General features: G+C 41.5%; 1 protein-coding gene across 3 annotated transcripts in view; it reads right to left on the reverse strand.

Moving 5' to 3' along the window:
• Positions 1-3,942, reverse strand: part of entpd6 (ectonucleoside triphosphate diphosphohydrolase 6) — a 44,728-nt gene extending 40,786 nt beyond the window's left edge. For 2 of the 3 annotated variants that reach the window (XM_047352216.1, XM_047352215.1), the window contains exons 1-4: positions 3,555-3,942; positions 1,702-1,981; positions 900-976; positions 372-515 (exon numbers count right to left, since the gene is read on the reverse strand). In XM_047352216.1, coding sequence (XP_047208172.1) covers positions 372-515; positions 900-976; positions 1,702-1,960 — 480 coding nt within the window. In that variant the 5' untranslated portion in view covers positions 1,961-1,981; positions 3,555-3,942. Of the gene's footprint in view, positions 1-371; positions 516-899; positions 977-1,701; positions 1,982-3,554 lie in introns of those variants that run through there. The other variant, XM_047352217.1, reaches the window with a different exon arrangement.
• Between the last annotated feature and the right edge of the window lie 11,164 nt (positions 3,943-15,106).

Raw genomic sequence — 15,106 nt, forward strand, 5'->3', positions numbered from 1 at the left:
CACATATTCCCCTCTCGTTGACATAGTTCTGCTGCTGTCGCTTCCATGAGGCAACCCAACACAACAGCAGCCACACAGATCCGATTAGTGTCCAGGAAGGGAAACCTTCAGACTGGGACCATAGGGGCAGTGGTGGGCTAGCAGTTAGAGAGCAAGGCACAAGTACCCTGGTTCAAATCCCACAGCCTGGCATGTGGGTCCCTGAGCAAGACCCTTATCCTCTGAATGCTCACCGGAGCCCTCTGCCCCTAAGGGACGGGTTGAATAGACAGAATAATTTCTCCATTGTGAGATCAATGAAGTCTAACTTATTATTATTGTTATCTCTGCTCAGCAAGACATCAATCAGAACCAACAGGTGAGAGTCTCACCTTGTCCAGCAGCTGGTCGGCCTTCTCTCCAGGCAGCAGCCTCAGACCAGCAGTGGCCTTCAGAACCACTGGGGTTCTGGTCCACATGGAAGGAGGGACACTAGACTTGGCCACATCCAGGAGCTCCATGATGCCAACGGAGCACTGCAAACAGACAGGAGGACACAGACACCATTTGTCTCTTTATGACTGTTTTATCTGTTTAGATTCTGGATATATTCTAGTTCTGTGTGGTCCATATATCTGATTGATTCTTGTTCTCTCTGGTCTATATTTCTGGTTCTGGTCCTTCTGTAAAGTCATTGTGTTTCTTTTTGGCTGTTTATCGTCTCTGTAATTTTTTTATGATTATCAGAACATTTCCTGATGTTTGTACCATTTCAGGAGGGGTCACTGTTTACTGATCACTTCCATCATTGTTTAGCAGACCCGGACCTCTCTTTGGACCCTTTAGGACCTGGTTTAACACCTACAGCCTCCCCTGTGTTCCTATAATCTCTCAGTGAAGCTCAGTGAAAGAAGACATACCTTCTGTGGATCGTCGGCGTATGCTGACAGGCCCGGTTTGATGGCTCTGAAGCTCTCGTGGTCCAGTCTGGGTGGTCCTGCAGGAAGCAGAATCCACACCCAGTTCACTATGATCCAGCCCACCAGGAAAAAGAGCTCAGAGTGGGTCAGAAACCAGTTATTAAGTCCTGGGTCTGCAGGAATAACTCTGGATCTGGACCTTTGTTAAGTTCTCACCAGCAGTCCCAGTCTGTTGAACTAACTGGTTCTGTCATTGGCCCATTAGCTCCCATGCTAACAAAGGAGCCAATCAGCACTCAGCCTGCAGTAGTTTAGTTTTTAAATGTCCTAAGGAAGCATTTGGAAAAGCTCCTCTAAGCTTGGTGATGGAACTGGGTCCATCAGAACCAGGAAGCTGCAAACACATCTCCGACTTACTGATAACATCCAACATGTCTGCAGCGAAAACAGCCAGTTGTGACCCGAGAGGATCCATGTGAATCCCTGACATCCACCGAGTATCATGATTTATATCCACAACCATCAGAACCTCTGCTTCCCCTCAGTGTTCCTCATCTGAGCTCACACACGAAACCTAGAGTAGACTTTATGGAGTCTGAATCAGTACACGGGTCCAGTTCAATCATTTAAACTTCAAGAGAGGAAACCCAAAAAACAAAACACAGTCCATCCCAACCTGTCTGTCCCAATCTACCCCTCGTTCTTTCTGGTATGCTTGTCCTAACCTGTCCCAGTCCATCCCAGTCTGTCCCAGTCTAACATCCAAACATATTACAGATGAAGGTCATCAGAGTGTTGGTACCTTCCTTCTCCATCTGGAATCTGAAGATATGGACTCTGGTCCCTGTGCTCCCAGCATCAAACATGATGCCGTACCAAATTCTGTCTCCATTAGAGGAGTCAGACCAGTCTGCTCTGGTTCTGTCTGAGCCGGGTCGGAGGTGTGGAGGCAGTCTGTAGGAGGACGATCTGAAGGAAGAGTAGTGATGCTTCAGGAATAGGAGGTAGACCATCAAGAGGACCAGGAACAGGAAGATGCCAGCCAGCTTGGATCTCTTCATCCCCACTCATCCTGGGAGGAGCTGGAACCAAAGTCCAAGAACATAAAACCTTTAACAAGATATGAACCTGACCCAAGACCTGATAAAGGAGAACCAGAGAACGCACAGAGAACCTTAGAGCTGCATCATCAGAGGCAGTTATCAGCTGCCACCACCTGTTTGGATCAGGTGTGGTTTCCGTCTCCTGGTAACACCCTCAGGTACAATGTTATGGTTCTAGTTCTATCTGTAGAACCGGTCCAACAACATATGTTGCAGCCTCTGTGCTGCTGATTCTCAGATCGGTTCCTGGGTGTTACTGGGCTCAGGGTTGGATGTGAATCAATGATCTACGTCTTCTTCATCAGTCCTTCTGGACCTTCGGACTGATCTGACACTCACAGGGATTCAGGCTGTACGGTTCAGCAGAGACATTAAAGTAGAACCAGGACAGACCACGAAACCCCTATTCAGGGTTTTGGGTCAGAACTCATATTTCTTTTTTATTTTTCATAATTCCAAGCTTGACAAAAACCCAGGTCCACTTAAAGAAAAAGAACCCCACAGCATGATGCTGTTACCACCATGCCTCACTGTGGGTATGGAGTTGATTCAGAATTTAGATTTTCAAAAGTTCTGCTTTCGTTTCATCAGACCAGAACACATTGTCCAACTAGGTTCTGGTGTACTTGAAGCAGGCCCGGATGTCTCCTGTAGAGGTAAAAGGCTTCTGTCTTACTGTTAGGGACGGGTCCTTTGGACAAAAGTGTTCTCAATATTTTGTGGCATTTTTTACAACCACAATAAAAAGCAAATACACACTTATCTGATTCATGTTTTGGTTCTGAAGCAGACATCAGAACCTCAGATAGATGTCTGTCTTTATGATAACAGGATGAATGTTTCTTCTTATTATTATTTATTTCATGGTAACAACATATTTGTCATTCGCTGCTTCCAGTCCAGAAGCTGCAGAATATCTCAAACATCTCTAATCACCTCTTTCTTAGTAACCATGGAGGACTGAAGGAATACTGGGTCTGCTGCCTGCAACATTCTCTGAGTTCATGCTCTGCTTGCTGCTAATAACTTCTGCCTGCTGGTCAGAGTCTTCCTGCAGCAGATGTTTCCACCTAATGCTGAAGAGGGAGCCCGTAAGGGTCACAGACACTGCTGGAGGCCTCATGGAGGTGAGCAGCCCTTTTGACCCATCTCTGTCTCACTAACAGTTCTGAAGAAATGTCCAGTTCTTCTAAGGTCCATGTTGTCCCATATAGTCTCCACATATGGATGACTGTCCTCTCTGTGAATGCATCATAGTCTGGAGTTATTTTGTGTCCTTCTGCTGACTGATACCTATGAACAGTAGATCCTTCTTGGATCTCTGTGACCTACCTTTTAGCTAAATGATCAAATATGATCACCTGATTATTATTTCCGGTTCATCTGATCCACTTTAACGGATAGAAGGTGTGAACTCAAGCAGACTAGATGCAGAAACAGAATCTGAAGCGGTTTCAGGTGAACCAGCAGCCATGTTATAACCCAGTTAACAGATAAACTGGGACTGGGAACTCATGTTTATAGACATTATAGAGGAAATCTAACATCTCACCTCGTTATGCAGAGAAATCTTTGTTTATTGGTCAGTTTGAGCATCGAGGGAAACCTGAAGGTCACCAAAGTTCCGAGTTTTCTCGGTAGAAATAACTGGCTGCCTTCATCTTCAGTGGAATAGTGATGATGATGATGTAGAACTGTGTTAGCTCAGACGGAAGCCGGTTAGTCCTAACGTTGATAAGATTAACCGACCATGAGCCGGTAAAACCAACGAACCCGACAGTTACCGATCCGAACAGAACCAGTCAGCTGCTCCAGTTCATTTGGACTCCAGCAGTCCGGAAATCAACCCGGAAACATCCCAGTAAAACATCTCAGGCGGTAAAATTCCGGTTTGACTACCTTCCAGGGTTTACAAACCGGCGCGCCGCGATGACGTCAGGGCACACGCACCGCGGTGACGTAGCCAGTAATACGTCATTTTTATTTTATGAAACGTTGTGTACAACACCATGTAGCATGTACAATACAAGTTTATGTTCATGTACATGTTTAAGGCGCACATATTAGTAGAGGATGAAAATAATGACGCGTCAGACGTCAAAACAAAATTAAAAACAAGAAATTCTAATAATGATAATAAAATAAAATAAAACGATACAGAGGGGCTCAAATGTCCTCAAATAATTTCATGTGAGCTTTGTATGAGCGTCAATGAGTTGTACACCTTGCTCGTTTGGTGTAAAACCCGACGGTTCATCTCAATAAAATTAGCAAATTATTATAACTTACTAGTTAGAGTTAATAATTAGAGTATCTTTTATGAACTGTGTTGAGTAGATCCAAAAGTCAACAGTGTAAGTAAAAGTGATGTAGTAACTCAAATATCATATATACTGGTTACATTTTGAGTTTTGTTGCTTTAAACTATTTAAGTTATCACTGATTCATTTATATATACGTGCTGTTGACTGTTGGAAAATATTACATAGTCTGTTACTAAAGGAATATAATGCAGGGACAACACAGTGACTGTTGAGCAGACCCAGCTGTGGCAGGCCGCCATAATGACTGAGTCATGGCTGGACTTGGCGGCCATGTCTCGACACAGAGAAGAGTTTTTGCGAAACTTACAAAGTACAGGTCCTTCTCAAAATATTAGCATATTGTGATAAAGTTCATTATTTTCCATAATGTTATGATGAAAATTTAACTTTCATATATTTTAGATTCATTGCACACTAACTGAAATATTTCAGGTCTTTTATTGTCTTAATACGGATGATTTTGGCATACAGCTCATGAAAACCCAAAATTCCTATCTCACAAAATTAGCATATTTCATCCGACCAATAAAAGAAAAGTGTTTTTAATACAAAAAACGTCAACCTTCAAATAATCATGTACAGTTATGCACTCAATACTTGGTCGGGAATCCTTTTGCAGAAATGACTGCTTCAATGCGGCGTGGCATGGAGGCAATCAGCCTGTGGCACTGCTGAGGTCTTATGGAGGCCCAGGATGCTTCGATAGCGGTCCTTTAGCTCATCCAGAGTGTTGGGTCTTGAGTCTCTCAACGTTCTCTTCATAATATCCTACAGATTCTCTATGGGGTTCAGGTCAGGAGAGTTGGCAGGCCAATTGAGCACAGTGATACCATGGTCAGTAAATCATTTACCAGTGGTTTTGGCACTGTGAGCAGGTGCCAGGTCGTGCTGAAAAATGAAATCTTCATCTCCATAAAGCTTTTCAGCAGATGGAAGCATGAAGTGCTCCAAAATCTCCTGATAGCTAGCTGCATTGACCCTGCCCTTGATAAAACACAGTGGACCAACACCAGCAGCTGACACGGCACCCCAGACCATCACTGACTGTGGGTACTTGACACTGGACTTCTGGCATTTTGGCATTTCCTTCTCCCCAGTCTTCCTCCAGACTCTGGCACCTTGATTTCCGAATGACATGCAGAATTTGCTTTCATCCGAAAAAAGTACTTTGGACCACTGAGCAACAGTCCAGTGCTGCTTCTCTGTAGCCCAGGTCAGGCGCTTCTGCCGCTGTTTCTGGTTCAAAAGTGGCTTGACCTGGGGAATGCTGCACCTGTAGCCCATTTCCTGCACACGCCTGTGCACGGTGGCTCTGGATGTTTCTACTCCAGACTCAGTCCACTGCTTCCGCAGGTCCCCCAAGGTCTGGAATCGGCCCTTCTCCACAATCGTCCTCAGGGTCCGGTCACCTCTTCTCGTTGTGCAGCGTTTTCTGCCACACTTTTTCCTTCCCACAGACTTCCCACTGAGGTGCCTTGATACAGCACTCTGGGAACAGCCTATTCGTTCAGAAATGTCTTTCTGTGTCTTACCCTCTTGCTTGAGGGTGTCAATAGTGGCGTTCTGGACAGCAGTCAGGTCGGCAGTCTTACCCATGATTGGGGTTTTGAGTGATGAACCAGGCTGGGAGTTTTAAAGGCCTCAGGAATCTTTTGCAGGTGTTTAGAGTTAACTCGTTGATTCAGATGATTAGGTTCATAGCTCGTTTAGAGACCCTTTTAATGATATGCTAATTTTGTGAGATAGGAATTTTGGGTTTTCATGAGCTGTATGCCAAAATCATCCGTATTAAGACAATAAAAGACCTGAAATATTTCAGTTAGTGTGCAATGAATCTAAAATATATGAATGTTACATTTTCATCATGACATTATGGAAAATAATGAACTTTATCACAATATGCTAATATTTTGAGAAGGACCTGTAAACGTCTTTTTTACTACAGAACCTGCATGTGAATTTATCAGACTACTTTGCTGTCAGTCTATTGAACTCTGGACAATAATACTGCACTAAACCACATTTGTGACACTTACTTAGCTTATTGCTGCTACACGATGTGTACTTTTTATTGCACGCCATTAGTGCTTTTTTTATGTGAGTTGAACGATTCTTCTTATCCCAAGCATTTAATCGCATCGTTGACTGTGTGTTATCCTGCATATGACAAATAAACCATACCAATGCTATGTCAATGCTGTTTGTGAGCAGTTTGTCATCTGTGCTGCTGTTCCAAAATGCACAGCTTTTTCAAGGTGATTAGCAACTTTTACTTGGGAACGCAAAAGAAAAAAATCCCTCCATGTAGAATCAGTACTGCTGGCTTTCTGTTCAAATACCAGAATATATGAAGATATATATATATATAGTGATCTAATCATCATGTTAAAGGTGACCCATTATACTTCCTTTTAAACATTTGGGATAGGTCTTTGGGCTGTACAAAACACGTTACTTACTTTTTAAAAACAAAATCATTCTCAGATGATGAGATTCCACATTCTCAGTTTCCCCTTTTTTAAGATTTTTTTGCCTTATTGGCCTTTAATTTTCCCAACAACAGCAACACTCCACTCCACTCGCCTCACCGTGTCATCAAATAGGAGGAGCTTCTATCTGCCGCTTGCTGGATTTAACTCTACATGGAGCGAGTCACGGTGCTTTATTTATGGAAAGCCGAACAACACCACTGGTGTCGACTTCCCTGGGTTCACCAGAGACGGGACCAGTTTGGATAGTACCACCACCTACGGCAGGAGCAGCTTCTGGATGACGGTAGCTTTCAGTGGTACTTCTGTCTGTCCAGGACCCAGTTTGAGGACCTGTAGCCCCGCGTTGGGGGACGAATCAGCCTCCGGGACACCAACTACAGGTGCTCCATCGCTGCTGCAGAATGCCTGTCCATCTGTCTTGGTGAGTAAATAAATCTCAGCTCAATTGATAAACAGTCAAATTGTGCTGTTCACATTGTCTAAATATAATAAACATTTTTGTGCCTAAACATATGGACAAGGACGCCAATATACACCAGGCAAGAGTTGAAATGACAACAGAATGTAGGATGGTAGCCATATTGAATAATTATGTAATAACGGCTGATTGGTGACCTAAAAATCAGGCTTGCTGACATGTGCATCTGAAAATTAAATACTTATGAATGAAATATAATTTCCTACATGAACATAGATGTACCCTGAGCAACTGCTGTGAGTTTCATATTTGTGTGACAACTTTTTGCTGAAAAGAAGGCTATAGGCGAGACGCAAATTGATAGAAAAGTTCAGATTTTTCACCTCCAGCGGAATTCGCTTTGTGTCCATTGCGGGTTCTGCTTCGCTCTATTGGCCCTAATCGCGTCGCTCGCAACACTAGAAACAAGTCCTTCACATTGTTTCGCTCCTGAACGCGGCTCTACATAGGGAAAACATGTAAATCACTCGCTCCAGTCATGTCATCCGCGTTCAGTCTGAACGCACAGTAAGTCTTTCTGTAAATCCTGACGTGTTCTGATATAAGTTCTCAAAGCAGTCCATGGTGAAGTGATTCACTGAAACTAGTACTGTCTTCGGCAATGTGACTGGAACATTGCCTTCAAAATAAAATGAGGCCACGAATCTTTGTTATCCGCCAGCGGGAGAATGTGCATGGACAGGTGTGGGAAATGAATTACACTAACTAGAGATTAAAAACACAACATACTCGAGACAGTGGGGGAAGTAATCTATAGACTAAATGCATATCCTAGTAGCACACAAATTAGCAAGGCTGCAGAAGCTTTAGTTAGAAAACACCCCTGTCTGAAGTGGACAACGCTTCACTGGGTGGGACGGATGGAAGAATAGTCTCAGACATACAGAGAAAGAAAGAAGTTGCCTAAAGCTGGCTTCAAGGATGTTGCTGTAAACGCTGAAGAGCGCAGCAGAACAAACCCAGGAGCTGCACCAAGGGCCAATATCAAAAGACCTAGGAGAGGTGAGGTCAACTTCTTTCCCTTTTATCCTTCTGGAGAAACAAGGGAGTCTGGAGACCAGGAGGCGTGAGATGGTAGAGCAGTACAAGAAGGCCTCTGCAGAAAGGGACATGCCTCTTATTCATCAGCACATGATGCACACCTTTCCCCTCCAACTAGAAGAGATCATCACAACTTCTTCTCCTGTGTCAGAGCTGAAGGACAGATGGCCAGCACTCTTTTATGAGACGCAGGTAATGTAGTGATCATGTAGTATGCAGTGTTTTGCTCATATCCTTTTTGGTAATTCTTGGCTCCTCTGTGAATTTCACCGGATCACCCATCAGCATCTGCCACCTGTGTTTTATGCTCCTCAGCTGACTGGACTTTACAAAAAGAAGAAAACTGGACTGGTTGGTGAGAAGATGGAGGAACATCTGCTGTCATATCAGCAACAGGTACTTCCACTCTGTTTACGTGGTAATCCCCATTGTCATGCTTCATTTTTTATCTGTTAAGGACAAACACAACATCCATGCAACAAGAACAGCAGCCCCGACTGGCCTATCCATTTACCGCAAGAAGGATTCTTCAGACATGTCCAAAACATGCAAGGTCTGTTATACTTGTAATTTCAAAAAAAGGTTATACTGCATAAAATCATAAAATTGGAAAAAACTAAGAAAATGATCAATATTTTTGCACTCTATAAGACATTTCAGGATGAAATGGAGTTCTAAGAAGGTGCAGTTGAAGAGGAGGTGTCTGCAGGAGTTCCTCTCTCACCACAAGTGATTGTTGCGCTTCAGGATCGGACTCATCAGTTATGGACTGATGCGCTGGTGTGTTTGTTTGGGCTCATCTATGCTCTGCATCTGAGCTATTCTGAGAAGTTTAGTGGCTTCTCTGAGTTCAGTCAAGTAGTGTTGCTGCTGAAGCTAGACGACGAGAGAAACTAAATGAAACCTAAATTGCGACACTGAAAAATGAGCTGGTGTGGATGGAGGTCAATACTTTCATGCTTGTCCAGAAATCATTAGTGAGTGACTTTATTTCTGTTGTTGAATTTGTTCAGATTATTGGCCGTCTAAAAGGGAACATGCAGAAGGCTAAGAATATGCAGGCGGATCAAATGAATACCTGAAATTATTATTATTGTGTTAATGCTGCTCATACAGTTTGGTGCAAACGGCCTCCCTTGGACTGAGTAACACTATTAAAGTTTTAAGTTGTTAAAATGAGAACCTAACCTTAAGTTATTTTATCTTAATTTAAATATGAACATGTAACACTTTTAAACAAGTTCGAATAAAATCAGTATTTGAGTGCAATATACTAAATAATTTAACTAAATAAAAAGAGTAAATAAACGTAATGCTTCTAAGTTTCGTTATTATAATTGCTTTTGGTTCTGTCAGGATCTACCATTTTGTTCCTTCTGGTTTAATAGTTATGTTTATTTATTCCTTCTGTTATGCTGGTGTTTTAGTTTTGTCTACACTTCTGCCCCTTAGTTTTAGCAGTTCCTTCTTCCCTCGTCCGTAGGTCCCTTTGGTTATCGTTACTCATTTGTTTATTCCTTAGAATTGTTTCTCCCTCAAGTTTATTATTAATAGTACAGTTTCTCTTTGTTTGTTCTTTATGGTTATTTCCCTTCTTTGGTTTTCTTTAGTTTTAGTTTCTCGTTTAGTATTCTTGTGCTTGTTTACTTCTATTTGTTTCCATGTCCTTAGATTTTGTTCCTTCTAGAGCTACTAGTTATGTTAACTTATGTTCTGTTTAGTTTCTCGTTCCATGCTTTGCCCAGTTAGTGTTTCCCTTCAGATCTGTTTCCCTGAGTTTGTTGTTTAGTTTAGTTTCTCCTCATGTTCCTGTATCTCAGTTTCCCCGTAGCCATAGTAACCTATTTCCCTCAGTTCCCTTCACCTGGTCATCACACCTGTCAGTACTCACCCTGATTACCTGCCTCCTTCCCATTGTCTCACTATTCACTTTCCTCTGTATAAAAGCTCACTGGTTTCACTTGTTCCCCATCACCACATCCTGGGATGTTCCTGATTCCATCCCTGTCTAGTTTCTGTTCCTGTTCAGCTCCCAGTAAGTCCTGTACATGCTGTCTGTCTTGACCTGTTTCTCCGGGCTCGATTAAGTCTGCACTGTCAACTCTGCTCATCAAGCCTTCCAATAAAGAATGGATCTTAACCGTACCATATGGTTCCTGAGTATCTCCCTGCATCCTGGTTCGACTCCTCAAACGCAATTCCTGACAGGTTCTTTAGACTCTATTAATGTAACTAACTAAACTAAAATACTTTAGGTTAATAAACTTAAATCAATTGGTGCAATCACTTTCCCCAAATGATTTGAGTTAACTTGTCTTCATTCTCTGGACCTTGTGCTGACATATGGCATTGAGTGTAAAGACATAACAATATTCTCTCATAACCTTTCTTAATAACCTTCGAGTTTAATTTAACAGAGTACTCCACACCTGAAAGAAAATGTCATTATAGTAGATCATTATCAGGCGATGCTGTAACAACCTTTAAAGAATCTGTTCCACTTTTAATTTTCTCATTATCACTAAAAAACACAGTGGAGGGCAATAACTCTGTTTCTGCTCCTTCACAAATTGATTCTTTTGTTCATAGTGTTTCTTCATCATTGCGTGATGCATTAGACAATGCAGCCCCCTTGAAAAAGAAGGTAATTATTAATAGGAGGCTATCTCCCTGGTTTAATTCAGAGCTGCGTACTTTAAAGCACAATGTTAGAACATTGGAGAGAAAATGGCGCTCTACACACCTAGAGGATTCCTACTTAATCTGGAAAAATAGCCTATTGTTGTATAAAAAGACACTTCACCAAGCTAGAACAGCTTATTTCTCATCATTAATAGAAGAGAACAAGAATAATCCTAGGTTTCTCTTTAGTACAGTTGCTAAACTTACACAGAGTCATAGCTCTGTTGAGCCATCCATTCCCTTAGCTCTCAGCAGTCATGACTTTATGGGATTTTTCTTAAATAAAATAGATTCTATTAAAAATAAAATATTTGACATACTCCTGAAGATGATTACTTCATCCTCATCTAGTGAGACAACATTGGAAATAACTGCAGAACCTGATTTGTGTTTGAACTGTTCTGATCCAGTGGAGCTTCCTGAGTTATCAGAAATATTAGCTTCATCTAAACCTTCAACTTGTATGTTAGACCCAATCCCAACCAAATTATTTAAGGAAGTGTTCCCTCTGATTACCAGCCCCATTTTAGATATGATTAATCTATCTTTAGTAAATGGATCAGAACCACAGGCTTTTAAGTTAGCTGTAATTAAACCTTTACTTAAGAAACCTTCGCTTGATCGAGATGATTTAATAAATTATAGACCTATATCCAATCTTCCATTCTTATCTAAAATTCTTGAGAAAATAGTTGCTAATCAAATGTGTGAACATTTATACAGCAATGACCTGTTTGAAGAGTTTCAGTCAGGTTTCAGAGCTCATCATAGCACTGAAACAGCTCTGCTGAAAGTCACTAATGATATTCTTATGGCCTCAGATAATGGACTTGTGTCTGTTCTGGTTCTGTTAGATCTCAGTGCTGCATTTGATCCAGTCGATCATAATATTCTCTTAAAAAGGCTGGAATATGCTGTAGGGATCAGGGGAACAGCGCTAGGCTGGTTTAAATCTTATCTGTCTGACAGATTCCAGGTTGTTCATGTAAATGATAAATCATCTTTAAACTCCAGGGTTAATTGTGGAGTACCACAGGGTTCAGTACTTGGGCCAATTCTCTTTACTATATATATGCTTCCAATAGGTCAAATTATCAGGCAGCATAGGATACATTTTCACTGTTACGCTGATGATACTCAGCTTTACTTATCCATAAATCCTGATGAACCCAACCAGTTAGATAGACTACAAGCATGTCTTGAAGATATAAAAACTTGGATGACTTTAAATTTTCTGCTTCTAAATTCAGACAAGACAGAAGTTGTCGTCTTTGGACCGGAGTCTTTAAAAAAGAAACTGCTTAGTCAATCACTTAACCTGGATGGCATTAAATTGACCTCTGATAATAAAGTAAAAAACCTTGGTGTTAACTTTGACTAGGACATGTCATTTAAATCCCATATTAAACAGGTTTCTAGGATTTCCTTCTTTCATCTCCAGAACATTGCCAAAATTAGAAATATCCTGTCCAGGAGTGACACTGAAAAACTAGTCCATGCATTTGTTACTTCAAGGCTGGACTATTGTAATTCTTTACTATCAGGATGTCCACAAAATGCAGTTAAAAGCCTTCAGCTGATTCAAAATGCTGCAGCAAGAGTTCTGATGAAAATTAAAAAGAGAGATCATATTTCTCCTATTTTAGCTTCCCTTCATTGGCTCCCTGTTAAATCCAGAATAGAATTTAAAATTCTCCTCCTCACATATAAAGCCCTTAATGATCTAGCTCCATCATACATCAGAGATCTGATTGGTCCATATGTTCTTAACAGAGCACTTTGTTCTCAGACTGCAGGTTTACTGGTAGTTCCTAGAGTCTCTAGAAGTAGAATGGGAGGCAGATCCTTTAGTTATCAGGCTCCTCTCCTCTGGAACCAGCTCCCAGTTTTAGTCCGTGAGGCAGACACCCTGTCTACTTTTAAGGCTAGGCTTAAAACTTTCCTTTTTGATAAAGCTTATAGTTAGAGTGGCTTAGTTTATCCTGAGATATCTCTGTAGTTATGCTGCTATAGGCTTAGGCTGCTGGAGGACATCAGAATCAGAATCAGAATCAGAAAAGCTTTATTGTCAAGTACGTTTTTGGACATACAAGGAATTTGTTTTGGCGTAGTCGGTGCAATACAATACAAATTAAACAGTATAAACATATCTACAATATAATATAAATATATGTGCACAGTTTTAAGTGAATGAGAGTAAATATAGAGCAGTATAAGATGCAAGAGCAATACAACAGTGCAGGTGATCATTGTGCAAGTAAAGCAGGAGTCCAAGCTGAGCGTTAATGTAACTCATAGAGTTACAGGTTACAGGTGTCCTGTCAGCAAAAAAAAAGGGGGGGTATGGGGGAAAGGGAGAGTGTCAGGGTGGTTTCTGGGCTTTGTTAACCAGACATAATGACCACTTTCACCCTCTTCACTACATTCTCACACTACTCTCCAATTTTACATTATTTGCTGTTATTTCAGCTTTTAACTTTGTTCTCTCTTTTCTCTTCCTAGAAGCTACACCTGGCCTGACTCTGTGTCTACCTGTGACACCTTTCTGGAGAGGGGCATCATCCGAGCTTCTGCTGGCAACAACTTAATGCTCACCTTCTACAGATGATCCACATGGCCCTGTCTTTCAGTGTTTAACCCTTTCTCTCTCCTAGACATGGCTACTGACTGAGCTTCTACTGTAACTAACTCTATGTTCTCTCTTTCAGACTCTAACCTTGAAAACTGGCTCAGAGTTTATCTGTTGTTTCTTTCTAGATGAAACGACTAAAGGAGCTACATCCATTAACATTTACTTTTCCTTCCCATAGAAAGTACTCCTGGATCAGTGCTTCTTTGTTCTCTTTGTGTCTCTGCTCTGTTCTCTCTAACCCCCAGTCGGTCGTGGCAGATGGCCGCTCACACTGAGTCTGGTTCTGGTTCTGCTGGAGGTTTCTTCCTGTTAAAAGGGAGTTTTTCCTCTCCACTGTCGCTACATGCATGCTCAGTATGAGGGATTGCTGCAAAGTCAACACCAGTGACTGTCCACTGTCTCTACATGCTCATCCAGGAGGAGTGAATGCTGCAAGTCACTGACTGGATGCAATCTGCTGGGTTTCCTTAGATAGAAAAACTTTTTATCCAATTTGAATAAATAACTGAATCTGACTGAACTGTTCAATGGTTACGATTAATTGGAATGTATGAACCTGACTGTTGTGAAGAACCTTGAGACAACATGTGTTGTGAATTGGTGCTATATAAATAAAACTGAATTGAATTGAATTGAATTTGTCAGGTTTTACAGTGCGGCTGTCCATTAGTTAACTTTTAAAGCTGAAAAGTTTTTATTGCTTCATTTCCAGGTGTGAATGAAGAACCTGATGAGAATCAGCAGGTTGTTAATAAGGTCAGTACTTCTGTCTCTCTGGGTGGTTCCAAATATTATGTCCTCTCCTTTCAATGGATGGGGTAGGAAAACAGTCAGTCCTGCAGGTTTTCCCAAAAGTTTCCTGTGTGCTCACAATAGAAGAAAAGATGGCTGTTGTTTCGATGTCAGTGTTGCTGAACGTACAGCTGTTGAAGTTCCCCGGAAGGAAAAATGTTATTGTAAGGATATGCCATTTTGGGTTTTTTGTTGGTTTACTTTTTTTCTGTTAGTTGTTTTTCTGTTCCTTCTTTAGTTGTTAATTTGATTACTTTTCAGTGCTGGTATTCATGTGCTTTCCCTTTAAATCGTTTCCCTTAGTTTTGTTAGTCAAGTCTTGCTCCCCGTTCTGGTTGTTTACCTTCAGATACTTTTCTCAGTTCCCTGCTGCTTGCCTTCACACCTGTTCATCATTTCATCTGATTACCTGTTCCTCTTTCTTATTGGTCCACACTGCACCTCCCTCTGTTTAAAAGCTCACTGATTTTCATTGTCATTTGCTGGTTCCTCTCGTCTTCTTCCACAGATTGCCCTGTTTTCTTGTCCTGCTCCAGCCCTGACCTCTACCTGTTTAGTTACCTGACGTCTTGTAAGTTATCTTTATTATTATTATTAAAAGAAGCTCTTCAACTCACCATGCTGCTGTCGAGTGTCCATCTGCACATTGGTCCAACCAAACAA

Source organism: Girardinichthys multiradiatus, chromosome 22, assembly GCF_021462225.1.
Source record: "Girardinichthys multiradiatus isolate DD_20200921_A chromosome 22, DD_fGirMul_XY1, whole genome shotgun sequence".
Lineage (NCBI taxonomy): Eukaryota > Metazoa > Chordata > Actinopteri > Cyprinodontiformes > Goodeidae > Girardinichthys > Girardinichthys multiradiatus.